General features: G+C 53.8%; 1 protein-coding gene across 3 annotated transcripts in view; it reads left to right on the top strand.

Moving 5' to 3' along the window:
- The first annotated feature begins 3,603 nt into the window (after positions 1-3,603).
- The window catches only part of PLEKHG4 (pleckstrin homology and RhoGEF domain containing G4), a 90,252-nt gene continuing 73,574 nt past the window's right edge, over positions 3,604-20,281 (top strand). For all 3 annotated transcript variants that reach the window (XM_068411162.1, XM_068411163.1, XM_068411161.1), the window contains exons 1-2: positions 3,604-3,950; positions 18,600-18,797. In XM_068411162.1, the coding sequence (XP_068267263.1) occupies positions 3,948-3,950; positions 18,600-18,797 (201 nt within the window). In that variant the 5' untranslated portion in view covers positions 3,604-3,947. The remainder of the gene's footprint in view (positions 3,951-18,599; positions 18,798-20,281) is intronic.

The following is a 20,281-nucleotide window of genomic DNA, read 5'->3' as shown; positions in this document are numbered from 1 at the left end:
TCTGTGCTGGCAGAGCTGGATGACAGCAGCCTTTTGCACTGGCTTCAGCAATTAAACCCAGCCCGAGGAAAGCGCAGGCCTCGTGTGAGAGCGAGGAGCTGCTCCTGCGAGGAGACAGTGCGAGACTGTGCTGGGAACAAGCGCGGCATTGTTGTCAGCCTCAGTCAAGAGGGGCTTTTTAACACCCACTGAAGTGCTGCCTACAGCTGTCTCCCATGTGCTTGTGCGGGAAATGGATCTACAATGCAGGAGAGGAGGGAAAGACCACTTTGCAATTTAAAAGGAAAAAAAAGCTATATTAGGATCCAGCCGTGAGTAAACAGCAGCGCGATGTTCCCTTTAGTGCGGTGCCATGGCACAGGAAATCACGTCACTGCCTCCGACTGGGGTGGGGGTGAGCTGAATTCAGGCTCTTCAGCCTGGAAATCCTTGCTGGGGGAAGGTGCTCGTGAGCTTTGAGCGTGGCATAGAAAAGGGAGGAGGCACGAGGTTGGGCTCTAAGCTGCTCTTGTGTTAGACAACCTGTTCCTCTTCTGCTTCAATAAATAAATACCTACAGCTGTCAACTTCCCTGCATCATCCAGTGTGGTGTTGGCTTGGGAACTTGCAAAGAGCTTTCAGTTGTCATGTCCACAACCGAGCTGGCCACTGTGCTGCAAAAAGTGTGCTAATGGTTGTGTAGTTCGAGTGGGACCTGGATAGTGAGCATTGGCTGTGTGGTTTGGGGAGCAGATAGCTCTGTCCCTGGTCACAGAGGTGGAAAATGGGGTAGGAACCAGATCTGGGCTCTGTGTGCTTACGTGGTGCCCTCCCCATCTGTTCAGGGGGATGCTGCAAACCCCTACGCCAGCCCCTGAAAGTGCAGCTTTTCTCTTTCTGGCCCTCAAAGAATTAGGAATTAGGTGGCTTGGCACTCTCTTACCTGCTAACTCAGGACTAAAGGAGACAGCAACCTTGCTCTCCCAGGCCTGTGGAAGCACCTGAAGGGGTGAGGAAGGCCAAAAGCTGCTCTCATCCTGGAGCTGCTGCCAGAGGTCTGGGGGCAGGAGACCTAATCAGTTCAGTAACAGCATGGGGGCAGGTTCTCAGCACCATCTCCTTGGTCCCCATGAGCTCTTGGGTTGCCCCAGCCCCACCTGGGTCTGCATTGCTCTTTGGGCTGCCTGGGGAGTACACATCTGTCTCAAAAGGTGAGGTAGCTCCTGGCTTGTGCAGGAGCCTGTGAGGCCCCTTTCAGCCCCACAGCAGGCTTTCGAACAGGCTGTACACAACCGGTCGGGGCTTTGGCCCACCGCTGGAGTAGCCCTGAAGAGCCCAGTCTCAGTACCCAGGCTGCTTGGAGGCTTTCAGATCTCTACTCAGAGGCTGGTCCTCCTGCAGACCCCAGGGTAATTGCAGAGACCTGTTTGCTGGATAAAAGCAGTCGTGCGCAAGGAGTTGGGTTAGCCTCCAGAAAGGAAACCTGCACGTGTTGCTGCAGTTGAAGGAATCAGGAGGGAGATTTCCATAAAACATTTAGGCATGAGAGGCGTGGTGGATCTCTTGTAACTCCTTTTACTCTGCGGTGGAGGCTGTGCCTCCAATGGAAATAGCTCAGCACCTCTGATAGCACGAGGCTTGTCACGGCCAGCTGCGTGCCATGCGCGCGCGGGAGGGACATTGTTCTCTGCCCTCCCTTTCTTGGAGGGGGCAGTCCGTAGGGAGACTCCCAGCACCCACGGGAGGATGTTGCAGAGGTGTAGCCACATTTGATGTGTTTTGGGGAGTAGATGATGGGCTGGGAGATGTGTTTGGGGAATAGCTGAAGGACAAAGCTGCTTTGCAAACGTAGCCTTGTGCAGACGGTGAAATCTGTTGGTCGGAGGCTCTGCTGGGGAGCTATGCCAGGTTCCTCATCCTTCTGCTATGAATATCGTGGGGAAGGAAAGGCTCTCCTGCACCCACAGACATGATCATGAATTCCCTTAGTCATTGTGGATGACAACAACTAGGTAGTGCCTGTGCTGGGTGGTTAATACCCTTTGCATTGGCAGGGATGCTCTCCTTCACCCAGTTTGGGATTATCAACTGACCTCACCTGACACGGGCTGGGGGTTCTCACTGCTGTGGGCAGTGCCCTGCTGCTGGAGGGAGAAGGAGACTAGCTGTTAGAGGCCATGGGAGAGCCTCTGCGAGCAAGGACTGTTGGAAAGACAAGCACTGAACAGTGAGGCAGCTGCTCAGCTCTGGTCCACTGTCAGTGTCGCATCCCCTCTTAGGAGGACATCCCTTTCTGCTTAAGGGAAGCAAACTGCATGCCTGCAGGGACTGTCATCCATTGTTGCTGCTCCCAGGAAATCCAAGAGCACGTCAAGCAGCTGGTGTACTGAATGGTTGGCTTTGGGACTGCTCAAACCCTTGTTTGCTGGTTATGTCTGAAAACATGCCATGAGGCCATCATGTGCCTCAGTGGGTTTTAGGGCAAACTGTTGGCAGTCCTCCCCAGGAGGAGAGTGTCTGAAGGTGGTCATGAGCTGGGCCAGTGTGCTTGGGCTCTGCTGCTGGCCCTGTGGAGCAGGGCTTGGGAAGGCTGGGGGGCCTGCCCCTTGAGCCAAGGCAGCAGAGGGGATCGGTAGCAGTCTCTCCAGTTTCAGCAGGCGAGTGTCCTGTGCTCCTCCACTGAGCCTGCCCTTGCAGGGGACATCTTTCCTCCTGCTGTGGGCCCTCTGGTCCTGCCTGAGTCACCCTTCTTCTTGGGATGGACTGGTTTGTGTGATCTCTCCCAGAAGGGGGGACAGCAGCTAGGTACCAGCACTGTGGCCTTCTTGATGGAGTGTCAGTCCTCACCGAGTCTGCTGAGACCTGCTCGGCCAAGGCTGGGGAGGCAGTTCCCAGTCCCAAGCCCTGCTGCCAGGCCCTGCACCTCATGTCCAGGGCTCTGGGGCTTTGCCTGTGTGTCACTTCCCGCCCCGCTTCCCGTTACACAAAGCCTTTGTGTGTCAGCAGATCCTGGGATGCCCCGTGGCACCTGCCTCTCCCCTCCCTCTCCGCCTCTGTGGCTCTGCCCTTTCCCGTTGTCACTTCTGTAGGCTGCTGCCTGCCTGTTTGGTGACCTTCCCCACTGCTCGGGCAGTATTTTGGCCCCTGGCCATCTTAAACAATTAATGGAGGGGTGGAGAAACTTGCCATGTTAAATTACTTCCTCCTTTGGGAGGGGGTGAGGTCTCCACATCTCTCGCCTGACACCAATGCAGTTTGTTGCTGTTGCCTGAAGCGGCCACTGCCTCTCTGTTTTCCTTCTAGAAGTTAGAAAAACAATTATTTCGGAGCACTCTTCTTGTATTTCTCGGCGTTTTGCTTAACGTGCGGCGCTGCCTCAGGGTCTCGCGGAGCGGAGAAACTTCCCTGGACTTAGAGAAAAGCAAGGCAAGAGGAGACAAGGGGAGAATTTTGCTGGAAACCTCTTTGGGAAGCTGGAGACCTTCTCGGGATGCCTGCCGTGGGCTTGTTCTCCTCTAGCAGCTATTCAGATCTTCCCGGGCGAAGGCAGCTCCCCGCCACGGAGCATCTGCGTTGAGCAGGTCTGTGCAGAGGGCCAGACGCGCTCCGAGGGACGCGGAGAGCAGCGATGCCGTAAGGAGCAGCCTGCCTGGCTCTGCCCGCGTCCGTAAGGTCCCCGCAGGGCTGGGGGACGCGTCCCCCTGCTCTCGCTATGCCCCTTCGCCGTCTAGCGCTGGAGTTGGCTGTCAGAGAAACCTTCGAGGTCCCCTGCTCGGCCCCGGTAGTGTCATGAGTTAGATTAGTTGGAGCTGTGCTGGGGGCGGTGAGGGCTTGGATTACAGTCCAGAACTCAAAGTGCTTCGGTGGTTCACGTCGGAGGGGAGAGGAGACGCCCCGGCGCACACATGGAGGAAAAAGAGAAAAAAAGCTGCCTTTGGAAGTGAGGGGGAATAAAGGAGGCCGGGAACATGGTAAGGAAATCTCTGCGGAGGGCTCTGGCCCTGGGCACGAGCAGGGGTGCGCGGGATGGAGCTGCTCTCGGGGCAGCCTGCCTGGAGCCGGTGCACGGCGCTAATGCTGGGAGTGGGAAACGGCTCTCCTGGCACTTCCCGTTACCCTGGGTGGTGGCTGCGGGGACACAGGGCTCTCGTTGGCACCGCTCCCCCGCGGGGTGCCTACTGGGGTCACGGCCCGGAGCGAGGGGCTGGGACGGGGCAGGTCAGGCAGGGCCCTGTCTTTTGGGCTGCCCAGATGCTGGGCTCTCCTCCTGCCCTTGCTCTTTGCCAGCCCTGCTCCGGGGCGGTGGGCACTGCCCCCTTGCAGAGCCCAGGGAAGGGGAGAGCGTCTGCTGCTTTTCTACTGCCTGGAGGGGGCATCCAGGGGTTCAGAGTAACCCCTGGGGCTGGGCAGGGATCCCTCCCTTTCAGTGTCAAGTTCTGCACGTGGGGATCAGTGTTTTGGGAGGGGAGGGACTGGTGAGCCCAGCTGGGCAGCACAGCACCCCGTCTCCATGGGCAGTCCCCGGCCCAGCCCTGCTGGCGCTGCCCTGCAAACAGAGGTGCCCAGCCCTGGGGTGGCAGAGGCTGGAGGGATTGCTAGCCCTGTGGCAAGATCCCACAGAGCACCGGTCTGGCTTCTGATGGTTTGTTCCTGGGCTCAGGATGGGATCTGGGTGCCCAGCAGCTCTAAATCACCTGGATGTGTCCTGCTGTGCTGTGAATAAATCGTGGGCTGCTTCTCCACAGCAGAGGGAACAAAGTCCGTGAGGGGGACAAGCACCTTGCATTGCTGCTGTGCCTGGCAGTGACTTTGCTTTGTCTTAAAAGTTCAGCTTCTGGGCTTGGAGAAACTCTGCTTTCATTGAAGGAAGAGTTGCCCAACTTTTGGCTTTCTGATTCCCAAGCGCTTCATCCCCAGTCCAGGTCCTTCACCTTGTTGTAATGCGTGACGCAAAAGCTGTCTGAAGCAGGGGCCTTTGGGCAGAGCAGTGCCATGGCCAGTCTAGGCACCACAGTGGGTTGTGAGTGTGCAGGGACCACACATCACTGCTGAGGAGGGATCGTGTGCCTCTTGGGTGCCGAGTTCAGGCTTGGTAGCTGCAAGGAGCAGGATCCAGAAGCCAAGCTGCCACGGACCCAGCAGTGCGTTGCTGGCCACACCGTGGTCACCTGTGCTCCGTGGCAGGTGTCTGTTCTCAGCGCCGTGGTAGACCAGTCTGCAGTTTGGGAGGTGTGATCGATGAGAGGCCAAGTTGTGACTGTAGCTCCAAGCTCTTCTGTTTGACTTGAGCTTTTGGTGTCCTCGTGAATGAACCAAACCCTGCAGGCAAAAAGATTTGGATCTAAGTGAATGTGGGTCAGTCTGTTTGCCCGCATGAAACTTCCCCAGACATCCCCATGGCCTCTGGCAGTCCACAGGACTCTTGGAGGCTTGGCCACCGACGGCAGTCTGGCACGGTGCAACTGCTGGCTGCCCGGTTCTGTGTGAAGCAGGTGATTCCTCTGCACAGGGTGTCTGTCATGCTTCAGCGTTAGGGATGGTGTGGTGTGTGCATGGGTACATAGGGTTGTTGCAGCAGGAGGATGCCTAAAGCACCAAATGTGTAAGATACCTTAGGCCAAAGGAGCCCACTTCTACCAGAACTGACTTTTGCAGCCCTGAAAACTCAATAGTATGAGCGAGGCAGGAGCCTGGCTGGGCTTTATCTACCCTGCTCGCCCCATTGTGGCTTTTTGTGGCTGTGGATCTGCCCTTGTTCCCTGGTAGGGATTTCTGCATGGGAGAGGGGAAAGGCTTTGCCTTGCCTGGTGCCTGTTGCTGGATGGGGCCCAGGAGATGGTCAGGGTGTATGGCCAGACCACAGCATGCCCCGCTTGAGGAACAGTTTTCACCCAAGCAGGTGCAAAGCCCCTTGCTTTTGGGTGGGTTGGTTGGAGGCAAAGCGAGCAACAGCCCCGCTCCTCCCCCGCACGGTGCGGGGGCCTGGTGCCCAGCCTCTGTCCCCAGGTTGTGAGGGACAGCTTCCTCTGTGGGAAGTTGTGCTGGCCAGGGAGCCCAGCGCTGCTCTTCCACCCTTGCTAGGGTGATTGCTGCTGCTTCAAGGGTAGCTGGGCCACTGTGGACTCAGCATGTGAGTTCAGTGAGGCTCCCACAACTGCGCCTTGGACTTGCCTGGGCTACTCTTCTTATATGGTGGCATGCTCCAAGTCTCTCGCCATCACGCAGACATGTAGAGCAGGGCCTGCATGTATCACAAGACGTGCAAACCCTGGTGTCTTCCTGCAGAGCACTTCAGGTGGCACCTCTACGCTGGCAGGAGAGGGGATGGGTTTTGGTAGAAAATACAATCTTTCTTTTATCCTCCGGTTATGTCTTCTCCTGGGGCGGGAAGGAAATGAGTCTGGGAATCACAAAGAGCTTTAAGCATTGGAGATCTTCTTTCTTTATTTCTGTGCCAAAGGCATGAGCAAGATGTTGGAACACAGACAAAGCCCAGAGACATAATCCTGAGCACATGGAAGTGGTTTAAAAGCATCTTCTCTGGGGTAACAAGGGTGACAATTTGTGCTTAATGCCCTGCTTCTTTCTGAAAACGCTGGGCAGGTGAACATGCTGTTCATTGTAGCAATGGAAATAACGGCTAGATGTAGGTGAGAGGCCAGCATCTTGCTGCTGGTCACTTCAGAGAAGATAGCCAGCCAGCACGTCTGCTCCTAAATACTAGAGCACGGTCATGGCCTCTCAGCTCCCAGAGCCGAAGTTTCTAGCTTCACCTCAAACATAACCCTGTCTGTGACTGAGCTGTGCAGAACTGAACCATCCCACAGACTGTGGGCACAGCCTAAAACTGAGCATCGGTGCTGAGTGAGGGTGGAAGTCACAGGCGCAGGGGCTACAGGTCCCTTTATTAACAAAGACCTGAAAAACCTCTGTTAAAACAGTCAAGGTGTCTTCTGCAGAAGCTATAGACTCAACCCACCCGTGGGCACTCAATATATCAGAAGACCTTTTGTTCCTATTCCTGGCGCTCTACCCATGAAGGAAGCCCCTGTTCCTGTCCTGCAGAGCTCAATGTAGCCAAGGTCTGAAAAAGCGAGTAGGAGCACCAGGATAGGATATGTTGCTGACTGAAGAGCAATAAAAAGCAAGGCTAGCCTGCTTGGGTAAGCTGCCCACTTCTGGTGGTGGGATGCTCTCTGCTTTCTACACCACTCCTGATACCTGGCTTGCAACTCGGAAAAGTGAGTGGACGTGCCTTGTTGACTGAAGGTTTGACCATGCTCATACCTCTCTGCCACACCGAGTGTCTCATCCCTGGTGGTTGGCCTAGTCTTTCATTAAAAAATGAACAAAAAAAATGAGGCCTTTCTTGTGGTGAGTGCTTCTGGCTGGTTTCGTACATATCCCATTTTTTGCATCGCTGGACACCAAGCTGAAACTTCCAAGATCAAAGCAGCACAGAATGAATCTGAAAGTCTTTGTTTGCTCAAATTTACCATCCTGCCATCAGGCTGGGATGCCCAGGATGAACCCTTGCTCCAGCTGGTGCGACCAGCCAGTGATTTGAATGGAATCAAATGTCTCAGCAGAAGAACAACAGGGCCAGATGAAGATTTGCATGTGCTCCTCCTGCACGTGGGTGTAGGTAGATGGGAGGCTCCGTGGGGCATTATGGTCACCCCCAATGGGGTGCAGTGCTGTTGCTGGCTGGGGGTTCGCATGGCACAGGGAAGAAAAGCTGCAGGAGTTCTGGTGAGCTGAGCTAGGTGTCCGCCTTGAGCTTTGCAACTCACGTTAGGTGTGGCAGCGTTTGCAGGAGACCGAGTTGCGAAGCTTCCTGAGCAGGTTCCTTCAGAAGGATACCTTCCCTCAGGCTGCCTGTCAAATCTCAGGGGCTCTCAACAAAAACCTAGTGCTGTTGAGCCTCCAACATGGTTAAAGGATGTGGATTATTTGCTGTCTGTTGTCATCTTTTTGAATACATTTACCTTTTGAACAAGGTCCTTCTCATATGCTCAGGAGGCTGGTATGCAGACCCGTTAATGGATCAAGGGGAAAAATGCCTGTGGATGTATTCTCCTTTGTGTTTGGGCTTATAACCACCCACGTTTTGGCATACATCCCTTCTGTGCACAAAGATGTCTTTTAGAAATCGCTAGTTAAGTCTCCACCCTCCTTTGATATGTATGGAAATAATGGGACACGTGAGACTGTTTTCTGTTTTTTAAAAAAAAAAGCTATAAAGGGAGTAGCTTTAAAAGCCTGTGTCTGCTCCTTTCTAACTCAGGAGTCTAGTAGAAGTAATGCCCTGGATTTATGACCGATGTACTTAGCTTTCCAGGAGGCACCCATTTAGCCCTGTGTCTGAATAGAGGGGAAACATTTTCATCAGAATAAGTCCCAGGCTTGGCTGCTCAGGGGTGGGAGAGCTTTAGTACACGTGTGTCTGCACCTCGGTAAGCTCAGAGAGTCTTGGAACAAATCTGGGTCACTGACCAGGAGCACTTCTCCCTGCATGGCACAGACTGATGCTTCTTGCGGTGGCCCAGGGCTGAGCTGGCATAGCCATGGCCATCTCTGGGCTGCCTGCTCTGTCCTTCTGGCTGATCCTTCCTCACAGCCTCTTCCTCAGAGGTGGCATCTGATGCCAGCTGCTTTCTCATATCACAGAATCACAGAATCAATCAGGTTGGAAGAGCCTTCTGGGCTCATCGAGTCCAACCATTGCCCTGACACCACCATGGCAACTAGACCATGGCACTAAGTGCCATGTCCAGGCTTTACTTAAACCCCTCCAGAGATGGTGACTCTACCACCTCCCTGGGCAGCCCCTTCCAATGGCTAATGACCCTTTCTGAGAAGAAATGCTTCCTAATGTCCAACCTGAACCTCCCCTGGTGACGCTTGAGGCTGTGTCCTCTTGTCCTAGTTGCCTGGGAGAAGAGGCCAACTCAAAGGTGTGCAGGGACACGCACTTACTGTTTTCTTGTGCAATCAGCCAGTGCCTCCTGGAATTGCAGCTCAGCTTCAGAGCACTTTCTGTTCCCTGTTGATGCAGCAGGATTTGTATTTCATGAGCACATGGTAATACAGCGTGTTTAAGGCCAAAAAGGAACTGTGGCTCATCTGTTATGGGATACTGGGACCATACAGTGTTACCTAGCTCCCACATTGAGTCTGGGAGCTCTCTTTTAACTAAAACATGATCTTTTCTTAGTGGCGCCCACGCTCGATTACGGAGGTTGGAAGAGATGGAGAATCCACCAGTCCCCATGGGAGTCTGGCCAGCAGCTCGTGCACCTTGCAGAGGAAGGAATGGGATCTGAACATGATCCAGCCATGGCCTTGAACTAGGAACGCGTGCAAAGCTGGCCCATAAGTAGTAATCTACATGCTGACCCTGTGAAGATCGTTTCTGGCACTCATCAGCTGTCCCGCTGAAGGATTATCATTTTCCCTCTGAGCACAGGAGGCCGCCCATCTGTTGTAAGATGCCCCCAGATGGGTGTCTGAACACAAGGTGTTGGCTATGGCCTAGTGCCTCTGACTAAAAGGTGTTAAAATGAGCTGACCTCTTTGGCTAAGAACTTACCCAGGACATTTTATAGCTGGCTGGTATAAGCAAATCTTTCATCTGTCTAGAGAGCCCTGTGGTTTGGCAGGCGTTAGGCACAAATGGTAAGGGGTACAAGATGCTACTGCTCTGATTGTGAGATGGATGCCAATGCTTGAAGTTGAGAGTGGAGAAAATACTGTAACTAATAACAAGATGAATGAGCTCAAGCAATTTCTTCCCTTGGGTAGCAGAGAGATTTTTAGTGCATTTCCTACAGGAGCCTGGTAAAGAAAGAGAGTCTGCTGTAACATCCCAGGACTTCACTTGTGTTGAAGTGGCTGGGGAAATTCTTGGCTCTGTCTGTGATATCCAACAGGGTTTAGCAAGCCTTATCCAGCCCCAGTGTCCAAGCCTGTTGTAGGAACATGATGCTTTGAACATGGAGATCCCTGGCTGGATCATAGCATGTGATGCCATGGCCAGACCGTTGGTGCCCAAGCCAGGGCAGCCCATGCAGTCTGGTGGTGGGAGTGAGGAGGGGTGCAGCCCTGCCCTGGGGGGTCTCAAGGAGGTGGGGAGGTGTATGCAGCTAACGCTGGGCAGTGAAACCATGTCCACCACGCACCTATGCTCTTCCAGCACGAGTCTATTGCTGCGAAGGGTGTTTTAAAAGTACCCAAATCTTTGCATCACATGGAGTACAGCTTTGTTAATTAATTGCATGGTTAGATCTATGCCAGTGATATTTTAAAAAAAAAAAATCTGTGCTTAGACAGTTATTTCAGATTAAGGACTTAATCCCTTGATTAAACTAAACCAAAATAAGCTGGTCTCCAGCTGTAGGATGGTGTTTTATGCCCAGCTCTTCTCATCTACTGGTGGACCCTCATTTCAGCTGGAAGATGTCTGTTTGAGGACAGGGCTTTGGTTTGTTCTCTCACACGCCCTTTAAACACCTATATCATCTCCCTGATTTATTGCTAATAGAAAGTAACAGGCCTTTGGGAGCAGGGGCTCATTCCTTGCTCTGGGTAAGACCTACCTTCTGCTCAGTTACGAGCGGGACACGTCCCTGTGAGGAAAGGCTTATCTCAGCTTCTCAGGTCTGCTCCTCTCTGGTTATAAGAGGACTTTCTTGGATTGTGGGTCAGCGTTTCAGCCCCAGTTTGGCCTCTCTAATATGTTTGGCAGTTGTCAGCAGCTTTTCTGATCTGTTGGGTGTTGCACAGGGCCACAGGCCCTGCTCCAGAGAACCTGGAGGATGAAAACCTAAAGGAAAGGGTAGAGAGGAGTAACGTGAATATAGAGCTCTGGTGGGAAGAGGTGCCGGACTGCTGTGTCCAAATGCACATGATGCTGTTTCTTTCAGGGAGCAGTGTTTGGTCAGGCTGGATCCCCAGCGAGGTCTGGAGATGGTTGAACAGCAGAGAGCTTGCTGTGCAAGCTGCTGCACGTGGCTTCTCTTGGGGGCACGGGTAAGTGGAGGGCTGGGGAAGGACCTGCTTCTCCAGGTGCACGGGCTTTCCTCCCTGAAGGACTGCACCAGGATATGTCTTTGGCAAGGATGAATGTTGGGGTTTGGGTACATCAAGAGCATGTTTGCTTCTTGTGTTGCTGTATCAAACCCACGTAAACATCCTGCTGGGCTCTGGGGCAGGGGAGCAGGCCCAGGTGGCTGTTGCTGCCCATGTTGCCATATGCCAACGTCTGCATTTGGCCACCTGAAGCTTGGACAGAGCCAGGGATGTACCTGCACCAGGTTGCCTCTGCCATCTACTATTCCCTGCCATTGCTCCAGCATTGATGTAGCTGTGCACTGCCTCCAAAGCTCGAGGCTCACAGGAGGTCACGCTTCGCTTTCAAAGCAAGCTGGGATGCCCCCCTTGAGTGAAAACAAACCAGCCCTGGGCTGGCGGGGTGATCGCCCAGCTTTGGGCCTGCCTTGCACCGGCTGAGCACACCCAGACCTACAGCATGCGCAGAAGCGGGACCTCAGAGCTGAAAAGCAAATACATCATTTTTCCCTTTGTTTAATTAAATGAGAGATCATGAGTTAATCGCTTCCAAGCGCTTGTTTTCCTGCAGCGCCTGGAATGATAATCCCGCGCGCTGCCCAGTAGGAGCTGCCTTGGCTGCCGCAGCCGCGCCAACCCGGAGAAGGGCCGGGGGAACAGAGGGAGGCATCTGGAAATGATTCTCTGAGCTCTGTCTGCAGAGCACCACTCCCTGCAAGGCTGTAGGAGCTGGTTTATCCACAGGCTGCCGAGCCGTCCCGCTTGCCCCAGCGGCAGGGCAGCCGAGCCGGGCTACAGCCATGCCCTGCGCGAGGGATCCCAGGGTGGCACGGAGAAGGCAGCTTGCTTTCGGAGGTACAGCCAGGGAGTGAAGCTGGCCTGGGTGAGACTGCAAACGCTCTCCTCCCAAGTGGAACTGGGTGCTGTGCTTTTCTCCCTGAAAACCCAGAAACAATAGCCCAAAGAGCAGGTAGAGCCATTCCAGGTTATCTCACAGGAAGGTGGTGTAATTACAGCAGTGTGAATGCCTACCTCTGTAGCTGCACCGCTTAATAGTACATTATTCTAGCGAAAACATCCAGAGGCAGGCAGGGTGCCGAAGGCAGGCGCCCTCCTCCCAGCCTCCCCCTGAGCCTGGGAGCGAGCAGCAGAGGGGGGAGCTGGCACTTGCTCTGGGAAGATTTTTCTCTCTTGAACTCATTGCCACTGTGATTAGAGCGGCTCAGGAAATGGGGCTGGGAGGGTTCTCCTCCCTGTAGAAACAGAGTGGGAAATCTCAAATTTTGTCAGAAAAACAAGCCTTGTTTTTAGCCAAGGACCTTTCTGCACAGCGAAATGTCTTCTTTTTAAAGGCAAAGTAGCCTGGCTTTCGGCTTTGTGTCAGAAAGTAAAAAGGCTTCGTGGAAAGCCCAGAGGTCTGTTTTTACTGGAAATGAGGTTTCTCACGTCAGCTGAGCGCTGAGCAGCCCCGGCCAAGCGGCGCAGCACGGCAGCCTTTGCTGGCGGAGGGACCAGCTGACCCGGCCCTGCTCAGCGCCTGCTGTGTGCTCCTTTTCCCCCCATCCCAAAGCTGGCTGGGGGCCATGGGCAGGCGCTGCGCTGCGATGCTTGGAGCTCTGCCTCTTCCCAGTTTCGCTGTTATTTCTACTTTCCAGTTCTGGGGTGTGGGAGGGTTGGGTCATCTCTCCTCCCCTCACCTTTGGAGACTCTGGTCTCCCCTGTCCTGCCTTTACACTCTCTGTGGGTACCCAGGCGAGAGGGGAGAAAGTGGGTGCGTGCAGGACGTGGCCAGGCTCCGGGCAGCTGGCAGAAGGAGGGCAAAGTTGCAGGAGCTCCTGGCCAGGCCTCCCTGCTGAGCAGGAGCCCAGACGCTCGGTGACTCAGAGCTGGGCGTACCACGGGCACCGCTCGCTGAGCTCGCAGCCTCGCTGGGCTCCGCTCCACCGCCCAGCTACGCTCCTCGCTCTGCCAAGCCACGGCGAGCGCTGGATGTGACTGGGGCACATTGGGATATGTAGTTTCATTCTCTGGATGCTCAGATGGGGGTCTAGGTTTCTCAGAGCAGAGCTGCAGATCCTTTAGCTAAAATCCTGCTGCAAGATGAGTCCTTAGTGTGTTACATGGGCCAGTCCAGCCTGCTAGAAAGGAGAGTTGTCTGCCATAAGTCATGGGTTAGTCAAACAGCCTCACCGTGCTGATGGCTTTTAGGAGCCTTCAGACAGCATGTGGGCTGTCAGCAGGGAAGATCTGTGCCTCTTCTTCATGTTCTCCTTGACCAAGACTCTGCATTTTGTAGGCAAAATTCTTGAGCGAGACGCTGACTTCTCAGCAAGGTGCTTGGGTGAGTTGCAGGGAAAATGCTTCCAAGGCTTTGTGGGTCCAGCAGCGTTGCAGCCCTTCCCTGCACCGACTTGTGTTATCCAGAGCCAACTGGGTTGCTGTCCCAGGCGCTTGCTGAGAGCGCGCAGGTATTCTGATGCTGTGCCACGTGTGGAGCCTTGGGGATCTTCTCTCTGCTCCCTGGGCAGGCTGACTTCTTGTTCTCCAAACCTCTCCAGGGTTCAGCCTTAACTGGTGAGCAGTAGGTCCCAAAGAGGAAGAAGCTGAGTCCTGAGTCAGAAAGAAATGTAGCATGGCAGGAGTTCCCCGTGGCTGGAGCTGCTACATAGCTCGCTCCATGCCCACAAAGGTAGGCAGAAAATTCAATCAGTGCACCTAGAAAAGACCAAGAAGCTCCTGGTTACTCCAGATGCCTCTTGGCAGGCTCCTCTCCTATCCTGCAGTGGCTGCTTGCGCCGGGAGAGGTAGACATGTCCCCTGAGCAGGGTTGTAACTGATCCCTGGCTCCTCTTCCTGCCGCCTGCTTGTTAGTCCTGACGTGGGGCTTCTGCCCAACACGTGTAACCTCATCTCTCCCTGACTTCTGGTTCTTGCTGCACTTTGTGATGGGGAGAAGGGCTCTCAGGGCTGAGCAGCAGAGCTTCGCCACAGCAGTCCTTATCCCTCTATTAATTTCACAGCATCTGTGGCTCCCATTATATTGGTGGGGGGGACACCCCACCAGACCCAAGCTCTCTGCCAGCTGTGAAGGCCTCCTGGGCACTCCCTGCTCCCCTGCCCTCCCGGGTGGGACTACACTGGGTTGTTCCTATCACACTGCTCTGCCCACAGAGCCCATCTCGTCCCCACGTGCTGCTTTCCTCTTCCCTCGCTGTGCTCCAGCCCCTGCACCCGCAGCCGGCTCCCAGATGAGGAGCAGTGAAAGCCGGTATGGCCGGACGTGACCTTAACCTGGGCTTTATTTAGCGCCTTGATTTATAGAGGAGTTATTTTAAAAGCGTGTTTCTCTTTTGGGAGGTGTGGTGAGAGTGTGGCAGAGTGAGCTGGAGTTCATAGGTCCTCCCGTGCTGTTGACAAAGAAGCATTTGAGTCCCAAGACACATTTTGCTTGGGGAGACGCTCTCTGGCTTGGTTGGAAAGCGCTTCTGTTTGCCTTTGTGCTGGGTGGCTGAAAAGGAGCGAGTGTCCAGGTCCTTTCCCATGACGGGGATGTGGCAATGCTGTTGGAGGTAGGGAAGCCTGAGACTCGCATTCCCTGGAGGGGCCTGCTTTCCCCAAGAGGCTTCTGTGCTGGGCTCTGCCAGCTCTCGGGGGCCACTGTGGGCTGGCTGTGCAGGCAGACATGGGCTGAAGCGTGCTGGGGCAGGAGTGCCCCATCCTTGTTGGTTTAGCTTGTTCTCCTTCTCTCTGGGCACTGTCCCCTCATCCTGGGTCACAGAGGTTTCTCCTCATGCCTGCTGGGGGTCGCATCACCTGCTTGAGATAAGGGATGTGGTTTGTAGGTGGGATGGGCTCTAGACTTCAGGTCCATCAGCTTCTGGAGCACTGGATGCTATCCCTTCTCTTGCTGTCTCGAGCTGGGTTGTATGAATTCCCCAAACCACGGCTCTGCCATGCGTGTGGCAGGAGGCACTGCCCATGGCCTTGATGCTTGAGGCTGGCCGTCTGCGCTCCAGCATTAAATGGCAGGACCGTGCAGCCTCTTGCAGCCCTTGCTGAGCCCCTTTCCTCAGGCTACTCTGCAATCTGAGAAATTAATTAGTACAAATAGGCAGCCCCATCCCTAGGATTGTGACTTGGTTTAGTGAGTCCATGATCGGAGGCGAATCTGCTGCTGTTGCAGGCTCCAAGCTTTGCCACGTTTCACCCTCTGTGTTTCAAGGTGACTTCTGAGGCTCTACCATGTTTCACCCTCCATCCAGGCAGGACCTGTCCCTGGGAGACCACCTGGGTGGGTGGGAGCACCGAAAAGCGGTGTTGCATCTGCGTTCATCTGTGGCACACGGAGGCTGCATCCATCCTGGTTCTGTAGCTGCCCAAGGATACTGGTGCTGCAATCACATGCAGCATGATGGGATGTGGGAATTTGCTCACCTGTTTGGGGCTTTTCATGTGAAATTAGCAGACATTGGAGAAAACCCTTTCTACCAAATGGCAGGGGTTGAAAGCTTTTCTCTGTCCCTTCAAAGCCTGCACAGCCCTCATGGCTCCGTGGCACAGCCTAGCCAGAGAGAGATAAAACCTCTGTGCTAAGGAGTGCAGTTAGCACTGAACTCTGCAATGGCTACAGGGTACAGTTACTCTGTATTTTACTAAAGGAAGGCTAATATATGACTTGGTTTATTTTAACCATATAAATGATTTTCGATTCGGTGCCAATGTTAATAATTATCTTGTGAAGGCTTTGCTAAGGCAGCAGGAATGGTGTGAGAACCTTCCAGCTATGCACTGACTCGTGCAAATATTTTGACTTCTTTGTTTTATTTGCAATAGTAAATGTAACAGATTTCGTTTGGGAGGGGATTGATATCTGCAAGACTTTTGCTCAAGCAGGGGAAGAGGTACTGGGGTAGAAGACAGCACAGAACATCCCCTCAGCTGGTTTTGACTGGTCAGAGGGAAACTGTTGTCAAACACTCCCAGCAGTAACGCTACTGCCATAGTGTGCCCCAGCGCTCGGCTGGGCTCTCTGGGGTGGCTGGTGCCGGCTGGGAGAGCACCTGTGTCAAGGCCAGCTTTACCTGACAAGGGCACAGACGCTTGCTGGGACAGGTTGGTGTCAACAGAGGTTACTGGAGCCGCGCTTGGCCCCTCTCTCTGTCATTTCACAAGAGCGTGGGAGAAGAACGATGTGTAATGTTCAGTTTGTTGTATCAGTATTTATCAATATTATTAACATGTCTAATTGTGAGAGGCTTCCTGTTGGGTCTGGTACCCATTTCCCTACCCTATAGCCCCCTTTGTGCCTTTTTTATCAGGTCCAGGATACCATGTAAAGGGAAGACTAATTATTTAGGCTGTCCTTTTGGGTCTGTACAACTCATCCCACAGTTCCTATTAGTCTGCTTTCTCTTCTGTTGCCTGAGCTCTGCTGAGTCCTCCCCTCGCAGCCTGCGTGGGGGTGGTCTTGACCAGAGCTGTGCAGAGAGCTGCAGGCTGTCAGCTCTCGGCTGTTTTCTCTTGACCTCCACAATCTGGAAGTTTTCCTCTGAAGACCTGTTCCTGCAGGGAAGGAAGTGCCTGGGAATTTCCAGGCTTTCCATTTCAATTAATGGAATAAAAGTTGGGGGTTTGCATCGTTGTTTTCTGGGTGGAAAGAAGCTTGTTTAAAACAGCCCGTTTAGGAATAGGGTTAAATGCTTGGTCCTGGCATTCAGCACTTGGAATTGTGCTCGCAGGCCTCCTGCTTTTTGAGTCCTTGGGTTAAGAATATGAAGAATAGCTCCTTAACCTCTATTTATCTGCTTACATTGACCTTGAGGGGTATTGCAGGAGGAGTTGCAAACACTTTAGGAGCCTGCTGCCATTTAGCCTCGCTTGTTGCTGACGTCAGGGGAAACAGCAGACAAAGTAATGGAGCAGTGCTGTGCCACGGGCAGCGTGTGGTTTGCCTGTCACCCGCGTTCTGCCAGCTCGGTGCAGGCAGGGATTGCGGAGGCATTGCCTGGGTGTCCTCATCTCTCCTGTGCAGTCCCTCGGGCTGTCCTACAAGAAGGCTTTACAACAGAGCAGGGAGTTTATATTGCGCTTAAAACACCCAACCCTCTAAAGGAGGAATTTCAAGATCATTGAGCTGGGCAGCTGTGAGAGATGGGCAGGCTTGTGTGAGGAGCATCATCTCTGCCGTGGCTGTGGGTTGATTTAGGCTTCCTCTGAGACTGTTGCATTTTCTCAAGCCAGTGGAGGTGTCTGGAGTGATGAACGTGCGCTCCCTTGGAGCGGAAGCAGCGAAACGGTTTGCTTCCTCCTGATCCCTTCATCCTGCTGTTCCCTGGTGATGGCGTAAGCTCTTGTGGCACTGCTTTGTTTAACTTTCTCTCCCAACCTTGCTGCGGGACTGAGGTATGTTTTCAGGCATGTCCATGCAGCTGCTCCTGTTCTGCAGGAGGCTGTAGGGCTTCTGGGCCAGCGGCTGAAATGCTTTTTTTTGTCTCTAGCAAAGGGAGGTGGATTTAGATCAGATGAGGATCTGGCCAGACACCTGAGGAAACTCTCATTTGGTTTTGTAGCAAAACTCACTCCCATTGGCTGTAAGTTAGCCAGAAGGGTCCCCTCTAAAACAGAAAGGAAAGGAGAGATCCTGATCCTCGCTCCGGATGTGTACAGATTTCTTTTGTTATTATTTTTTGGCAAGCTCTCTTGATTTACACCCATGCGATAGACCAGAATTTGGCCTCTAGCGCTGGAACTCGTCCTGACACCGTGGGCAGGCTCTGGCTGGCAGGCTCTCCCGAATGAAGGTGGAAGCAGGGAAGCCGTCGCCTCCGATCCCTGGGCAGGAAACGGGCATCCTACATATCGATGTGCATGCTCAGGCACCAAAGGCCACCCTGTTCACACGCAGTCTGTGGATCCTGTTGTGAGGCATCTGCCACTCCAGAAAATTCCTGGCTCTGCAGTGAGCCTTTCATGAGGGGCAAACAACTTTGAATAATGAAGAATCACATTGGTGAGCGTCTTTCCCTGGTACCAAACAGCTCCGGCAGCTTATTCTGTGCGGGGACTTCAGAGTGCAGCATGCTGAGGAGCCTCAGCACAACCGCAGCTCCCCTTAGCCCGCTGAGGAGTGTAATGCTGGGCTTTACCGTACCTGAGTGCTGGTGGACATCTCCAGACCCAGGTGTCCGAAACACTGGGCCTGCTGCTCGGTCCACCCTGTGAAACTCTCGCTCGCTCACGTGCTGCGGTAATGGTTTAATAGCAGCCCCACCCAGCGCAGTCAGGAGAGGGACTTGCTGCGTAAGCAAAAGCTGGGAAATCTCGCTGCTGTGCACAGCGCTCTGCGGGCGCTCCACTCGCATTTTGGGAGAGCTTTTTTTTGTGTTTACCTGGAATCACCAGCGCCAAAAGAAACTAGAAAGGACAGCAGTTTGCTCCTTTGATCTTCTCTCCTCCTGCATTCGGAGATGGCTGCGCTCCTGGGTGTAGGGCTCGTCAGGGCACCAGGGCGTATCGTGCCGTGGTACCACTAACGCTTTCTCTCTTGGCAGGACTCAGAGTCGCTGGACGGCTGCATTCAGAGTACGTTATCAGCACTCTACCCTCCGTTTGAGGCTACCGCAGCCACTGTTCTGTGCCAAGTTTTTGATGTGGTGGAGAAGACGTACCGGGGGGATGGACTGCGCTACCTCATAGACTTCCTGATTCCAGCCAAGCACATCCTGCAGTGCATTCAGCAGGATGCCTGTGTAAGTACATCATGCTCTCTGAGGCCTGCGAAGGCTTTCTTGGAGAGCTTGCTTTCTGCTCTCGGATGTAAAACGGCTGGCAAAAAGTGCTTGCGTGTGTACGGCAGCCTAGGTGGGAGGGCAGGCAGACAATTAGGAAACAGATGAGAAATTGTTATTGAAGCTTAACTGTGTAGAGATCAGATGTGGAGTGGTGCCCTCACCTTCCATAGCCAGCAACACCGAACAGAAGGCTTAAGGGGTTCAGAGGGGGAGGTTTAGCGAAGTGTTTGCTGGATATGGCTGACTCAGGTGGCTTCTAACCCCAGCCGTTCCCTGGCCCTGTGGATGAAGCTGTGGGGTTCCTGCTGCTGGCAGGAGGACGTGCGGGGTGAAATGCTGCCAGTCGGTGTTTTTCCCAGAACTCTGGCTCCCTTTTGATGGCTGCTGGAACGGTCGCAAGGCTCGGTAGCCCCAAGGAATCGCGTTACGTTTACTGCCAGAACGAGTCCAAGATTAACGTGCTTTACTGTCGGGAGTCTAAAATGTTAGAAACGATGAGTCAAATGCCTCCATCACAAACTTGGCTCAAAGTTTGCAAGATGGAAAAAAAAAAAACCCAACCACCAACCTGAAACTAGGGGTTGTTCTAGCCTTTTTGTTTCTAAACCTAGAGGGTGTGTGCGGCCAGGCTTTCGATAGAAGTCCTCATGGTGGAGGGCAAAGGACTTCTGGGAGGAGGAAAAATATTAAATAGAAGCTGAAATAGTCAGTTACTCATTTGTCTCAAGGAGGTGAAATGCTGGGGGGAAACAGCCATCACATATGATGGATCCACGTAACAACCCCTCGGAGCTGGTCACCTTGAAAGATTTTGGTGCAGTGTTTGTCCTGACACATTGTCACCAGCCTCCAGCTTGGTGCCAGCCATGTCTTTGTGAGCCTGTATGGGAAGATCCAAGGTTGTGTATAAGGATTTTGGGGAGCTGCTTTCTCTCACCCTGTGCACTCAAATAGGAATTGTTCCATTGGTTTATCTAGCTGCAGTTTCTAATGTGATGGTGCATAGCGTGGTTTTCCCCTTTAAAGAAACAAAAGGCTTTTAGTTTGTGCGAACCGGTAATTATTGCAAGACGTTTCACAGCTTTCCCCAAAGCACCTCTCTCACCGAAGGAGGCGAGGTAGCAATTTCCCTACTCCCTGAGATCCTGGCAGCTTCCAAGCGCCCGGCGGCACCCTGGGCAGGTGAGGTGGTGACGGGGAGGGAAAGGAAGGAAAGCAGCCTGGCTCGCGGGGAGCTGGGCCCACAGCGCTGCTCTCCCGAAGGGGAGGTGCTCAGGGCAGCGACAGGGTGACCTGCAGGAGGGGGTGCCAGCAAGGGAGTCTGCTGGGCAGTGCGGGGGCTGTTCGGCCCTGGGCAGGGGCTGGAGAGGCCACACACCCACCACCGGCCATGGCCGCCCTCAGGCCCAGGCCCCTGTGGGACTGGTGGCTGGGAGGGCCTT

Source organism: Nyctibius grandis, chromosome 12 (assembly GCF_013368605.1).
Source record: "Nyctibius grandis isolate bNycGra1 chromosome 12, bNycGra1.pri, whole genome shotgun sequence".
Lineage (NCBI taxonomy): Eukaryota > Metazoa > Chordata > Aves > Nyctibiiformes > Nyctibiidae > Nyctibius > Nyctibius grandis.
The sequence above is the reverse complement of the archived record's forward strand: the minus strand, read 5'-3'. Positions and strand labels throughout refer to the sequence as shown.